The 5,869-nt window shown below is 43.8% G+C and overlaps 1 protein-coding gene across 3 annotated transcripts; it reads left to right on the top strand.

Moving 5' to 3' along the window:
* The first annotated feature begins 736 nt into the window (after positions 1 to 736).
* On the top strand, positions 737 to 4,051 carry slc35g2b (solute carrier family 35 member G2b). 3 transcript variants are annotated; one of them, XM_063912883.1, is made up of 3 exons: positions 774 to 850; positions 953 to 1,155; positions 2,163 to 4,049. In XM_063912883.1, the coding sequence occupies exon 3, from the start codon at positions 2,190 to 2,192 to the stop codon at positions 3,438 to 3,440; it is 1,251 nt and encodes a 416-aa protein (XP_063768953.1). In that variant the 5' UTR covers positions 774 to 850; positions 953 to 1,155; positions 2,163 to 2,189; the 3' UTR covers positions 3,441 to 4,049. The 3 variants fall into 3 exon arrangements, with proteins under 3 accessions (XP_063768954.1, XP_063768952.1, XP_063768953.1); XM_063912884.1 differs by having other exon boundaries at positions 737 to 1,073; positions 2,163 to 4,051; XM_063912882.1 differs by having other exon boundaries at positions 739 to 1,155.
* Positions 4,052 to 5,869: the final 1,818 nt, after the last annotated feature.

Raw genomic sequence — 5,869 nt, 5'->3', positions numbered from 1 at the left:
CTGAACTATTAAGAGCTGAGTGTAAATGTTGACACAGGAATAATTGCCACAACATCACAAATCACCTTCCTCGATGCTCCGAGCCAATTAAAATCACAGTCAGCACGAATGATCTCAATTACCAGCCGAGTTTCCTGTTGCATGGCCCCGGGGGGTAAACCTGAACAATCTCATTTTAGAGCTTTCAACTTCTCCCGTCTTGGAGTGACTACAGATGTTTGCCTGCCTTTCATCAGCTCGCAGCTCGTCAGTATTCAACTGTAACTGTAAGGGAATACAGTTACCTTCTTTCAGAATCATGATTATGTAATCCCGTTACAAGTAATCCATTACTCCCCAAGCCAGGCAATGGATCACTGTGTTAAGAAAGTGATATTTAAAGTGATCCTCTCCTGAAGTAAGACAGATGTTTATTGCTCCTGGCTGTGAGGAGTGAGTGGTGACATAAGCTCCCACACTGGCCTAATGAGAGTCTCCTTGGAGCAAATGAGAGGAAACCAGAGAGGATTATGGGACTCCCAATCACTTGAAGCTGCAACACCAAATAAAATGAATTGTATTTGCACAGGCAAAGTTTATCAAGTGTCTACTAGCTGCATTATAAAACACCTCAGATATATTATTCTGAAATGGACCAATTTGTACAATGACTACTACATTTGGATGAGAGTACTTTGTGCAATTAAGGTGGGAGACAAAATGTTGTATTTTCTTCCTTCACTCCAAAATACACAAATCAAATGTGCCCCTTAAAGCTGAAGGAATTGAATCTCATAAACATGAGACATGATGGTGATGATGATGAGCCGCAGACGCACTTCCCTTTCCCTCCTGAGAGATGACGAATGAGGTGGGAATCAGTCTCTGAGAGGAGGAGGGGGATGAGGATGAGGAGGAGAAACCACTGGCAGTGACAGTGACAGTTGCTTCTCTACCCCCCCTCCTGCTTCAGCTTCATCACCACCACCATCATCATCATCGCCCTCAGCAACAGCAGTTTCGAGCAGCAGCAGCGTCGAGAACGAACAAGCGTCTCCAGAAGTGGAAGATGGGGAAATGGCACTTGAGCAAATGTAAGGATCAAGAACGAGGTGTTCATATATGAGAAAAGCCCGGGTTCATGCAGCATTAGGAACTATTCAGATATCAAAAAAGGTAAGACGATTTTTCTTTCGGAACTCAATTAATACTACTCAGACGCTTAATGTGGGGGGATGATAATCTAGGTCTGAAAGACGCTCTTTGCTTTATGTCAACTAGGTTTTAATAACGCACGTGACCCGATCGTGCATTTATCAACGTAATTTAACGCAGGGAATACCATTTTCTGTGTCGAATTTCACATGTTTTGCAAGATTAAGATATTAAACCATCGTTAGATTGTCTTTTCCCGCCAAACGCATGTTTTTTAAGGTTTCTTGTCAAACACGATGATCAAATGCATTATTTCTATCAATTACCCTCGATTTAGCATTTTATTACCATCGTTTCCTATTAAGGTTCAAGTTGCATATTTCAAAAAAGGAGGAGCAATCGCATGAAAGAGGAGAGGAGGAAAATAAGGGTCCCCATCTGCCCCCTTGTGGTTTCAAATCATACTGTGCGTAAAGAAATTGACATTAATGTAGTAGTAGCATTATTCTTAAACCATTTAGATGCATCAAAGGTGTTTCATCATTATATCTTTACTCCTGTTTTTATTTTATTTTATAACAGCATTATAATCTAACCCTTGATAATCCCATCACAAGCATGCAAAAGCTCTCCTTTAAAAGTAACCGCTTCCCACAGTCCTTAGCTCCAGTGTTTGTTGATTTATAGTGTGCAAGTCCATTCATCTCATAGGTGGCCCACATTCATATATCATCCCCTCTATGGTTTCCTGTTATGTCATCCCCATCAGACTGCATCATCCTCACACTGTTTGCTGCTTGGCTTGTGTGAGCTCGCATGGGAAAGCCTATATATAGAAGTAACACAACACAAGTGTGAGGCTTGGCAGAGTGAAAAAGGTAAGAGGGATGTTACAGTGAGTGTGTGTTTTATCTGTGTGCAGCATGTGTGTGGGGTTATGAATTATGCACACTCAGAAAAGCTGGAACTTAATCTAATTGAATCTAATTTCTGCCCAATAACATGATGTTGATGTCCTTTTTTTCCAGATAACCCGCTCTGACACATAAGGAAACATGGATGGATCTTCATCCTCGCTGCAGTATGGATCCAAAAAGCGGGTTAAGATCCACCCGAACGCGGTGACGGTGAAATACGCCACACACTTCCCCCAGCCCGGCGACGAGGGCTACGATGACGCGCCTTCTTTTGAGGAGTTTGGCGCCTTCGCGGAAGCTAACGTGGGAAAGAGACTGGTGTCGGAGAGCAAAGGTAGCAGGACTTTGTTTGGCACCCTGGAGACCCAGCCCAAGCAGCCAAGTGTGCCAAGAGACAAGGGGGTGGGGGGCCAGCTGGCCAGCTTCGGGGAGGCGAATGTGTTGGCCTCCAGGGTGACCTGGATGGCCCTGTTCGGGGCAGCGGTGGCTCACGGTTGCGTGGCTCTGATTACTCGTTTGGCAGCCGACCGCTCCAAAGTGCCCTCCCTGGAGCTGCTCTTCATCCGCTCCGTGATCCAGGTGCTGTCCATCGTGGTGGTCTTCTACTACCACGAGGCGCCCTTTGGCCCTAAGGGCTACCGGTTGCGCCTCTTCTTCTACGGTGTGTGCAATGTAATCTCAATCACCTGCGCCTACACATCTTTCGCGATCGTACCGCCCAGTAACGGCACCATCATGTGGCGGGCCTCCACCACGGTGTTCAGCGCCATCCTGGCCTTCCTGCTGCTGGACGAGAGGCTGGGCTACACGGATGTGGTCACGGTGGTGGGCAGCGTTTTCGGTCTGTGCCTGGTGATGGTGCCCAACGTGGCGGACGAAGAGAAGTCCAGGCTGAGCTTCTGGAAGGAGGCCTTTGGCTACACAATGACAGTGATGGCCGGTTTGACCGCTGCACTCTCCATGATCGTCTACAGAGCCATCAAGGAGCGCGTCAGCATGTGGACGGCGCTCTTTACCTTCGGCTGGACGGGCACGGTGTGGGGAGCCTCCACTATGTTCGTCATGCAGGAGCCAATCATTCCTCTGGACGGGGAGACCTGGGGCTACTTAATTGGGATCTGTATCTGCTCCACCGTGGCGTTCCTCGGAGTCTACTATGCTCTAAACAAGTTTCATCCAGCCTTAGTCAGCACGGTGCAGCACCTGGAGTTCGTGGTGGCCATGCTGCTCCAGCTCATCGTCCTGAGGATGATCCCGACCGTCTATGACGTGATCGGAGCGCTGGTGGTCATGGTCAGTGTGTTCACCCTCACGGGGCTCAAGCTGTACCGGGTGAGCCGGGCCGTGCGGCAGGATTACCAAGAGATCCTGGACTCGCCCATCAAATGAGATGTCAGTCTGTTTGTTTACAATGTTGCTTGGTTGTGCAATTTAAAGAATGTCTGGATCTTCATCTGATGATTTTTGTATCGTTGTGTTGTTGGAAGGGTGCCAGTTTGTGTGTAATGTCTTAATATTTGTGTGTGAAATAAAAGACAAATGTGATATGGTGACTATGTCCCCCTGATAGTACTGCTTTAATGTCAAAGTGTCCAAAATGTGAGCAAAAAAATCATTCATTTTTGTGATTTATTTTTGCTCTGACATTTAAAAATCTGGTGTTGTGAGTGGCGGTATTAGATGATCATTTTAATGGTATGCACCTTCTTTAAAAAAACTAAAAATGACATCACCAAGGTGCCGTGTATCCCTCTGTTGTCACACTGCCACGGTTGTCACACTGTATTAATGTCGGCCCAGAAACGATTCATACTACATACAAAGAATGGAAGAATAAAAATAAATACCACCCACGTTTCATAAAATAACTGGTATTGCTTTTCTTAGCCCAAGATGGTGTAATCTCTGGAAGGAAACTGTAGGTCAGTATAGGTTTATGGGGAGATTAAATACAACTTTCTGCACAAGAAATCATAATCCATGCAATGTGCACAAACTGTACGTGGCAGCAGCCGCCTGACATTTAACACTATTGCATCCCTGGTTGCTGCTTCTGTTTTCTTTCCCCACACATCAACCTAATGCCCAGAGGCAGGTACACTGTATTGAATTAAATTCCCCTCTAACAACATGAAACCCTCTGCTTGCTTTTTTTTTTTTTCTCCCTGCAGTGGACAAATAAGTGGCTCACCAGCGCTGTTTCCTTTTCTCTGCGTAGAGCACCAAGCCAGGGCTGTACGTCTGCGTAATTTCCCCGAGGCAAAGCAGCAGTGATGGAATGAGATAAAGGCGTAATGATGATGCAGAGTGGATGAAAGCAGACATGTTGTGGTTGAAAAGTGACACAGGATGGGTGTTTCACCAAAGGCCCAGCAGGTGGCATGCACAATCCACTCCACTATTCAGTGAGTTCGCAGTAATGCTTTATTACAGTGACTCTTGGAGATGTTTGTGCTATATCCTGCGGTTCATAACTATTTAAACACATACAACATTTCATTTAAACCCTAATTGTTTAGCTTTATGTCAAATAATGAGCGTTAAATACATTTATGAAAAACTGTTGATGTTTGACATATTTCCAACAAATGGAAAATGATCATTCCTGTGGTTCTAGTGTTAAGTGTTGCTGAAATTGTTGTGTGATGACAAACAATGTCAGTAATGCCACAGTCAATAAATGGTGAGAAAGCTGCACACTCTATTAATTTACAACCAAAAGTTAAACAACCGCAATCGTAAACCCATAATTATGCTCCAAAAAGCCCTCTGTCATGTCAATTTTCCTAAATCTACGGTCAACAGCTGAAGTTTATTTTCCAAACTAAAAAAGGGTGAATCAACAGATAGAGAGGGTTTAGTCTCCATTATTTGTGCTGTATCACAGTCTTGTTTTGAGATGGGATTCTGGGTGCAGATAGCTGAACACAGAGGGGAGGCCCATCTGTTTGAGCAGGAAACAGATTGCATCCTGCAGAGAGGTGCACCACCTTCCAAATTACTCTGCAACACTCCTCACCACAGACATGTTTATGAGAAGCATCACTCACCAGCAGGGGCATAAATGGAATTTGATAATGAGTTATTGTATATACAGGTAAGTGTGTGTGTCTGGATGTGTGATGCACAGTGGGGAAAGTTTTTGGATTATCACCAGCAGCAAGTATAGCATTAAAATATACTTCAAGTACCAAAAGAATGGAGGATTGGATGATAATTAGTGAAGCAATAATGTGTTTCTTTCCCTCTAATGATGTTTCAAAGGTGGAGTTTATACTAAATACTGTATTTATAGCAGGCCAGTTTATTCTACATGATAATGTATTGGTAATCATTTCTTATTATCAAGCTGCAAAGTAAGTAATGCTGCCAGATCAATGTAATCAAGTACACTATTATCCTCTGAGAAGAAGCAGACATTGGATATAGGTAAGTAGTTGTACCTAAGTGCAGTACTTTTACTTTATTTGTTATTTAACAACTTTTACTGCTTTCTGTCTTTAATTTTACACTTGTGCTGCACTTTGTTAGCTGCTAGCAACATTCACACTATCATACATTAGGAAAACAGGGTGCAATTATTAATTTATGCAAGGTTATTGTCCACTTCTTTTTCTTTATCAGTACATTTAACAGTACTATGATAGTTAAGCCCCAGTAAGTGCTTTAATAAATGATGCATACATGTGTAGGAATAAGCTCATCATGCTCAGGTTTCTTTTACAGTAGTTATTATGTGGACTTTTTAGCCCCCCCAATGCGAAAAACATGATGGATGCTTACAGGAACGCAAAACATCAGCAGCTGCAGTGTGATTG

The sequence above is a fragment of the Eleginops maclovinus genome, chromosome 21, assembly GCF_036324505.1.
Source record: "Eleginops maclovinus isolate JMC-PN-2008 ecotype Puerto Natales chromosome 21, JC_Emac_rtc_rv5, whole genome shotgun sequence".
Classification (NCBI taxonomy): domain Eukaryota; kingdom Metazoa; phylum Chordata; class Actinopteri; order Perciformes; family Eleginopidae; genus Eleginops; species Eleginops maclovinus.
The sequence above is the reverse complement of the archived record's forward strand: the minus strand, read 5'-3'. Positions and strand labels throughout refer to the sequence as shown.

Bases quoted from the DNA above. Each gene is read 5' to 3' on its own strand.
- slc35g2b (XM_063912884.1), top strand. From the start codon at position 2,190: ATGGATGGATCTTCATCCTCGCTGCAGTATGGATCCAAAAAGCGGGTT.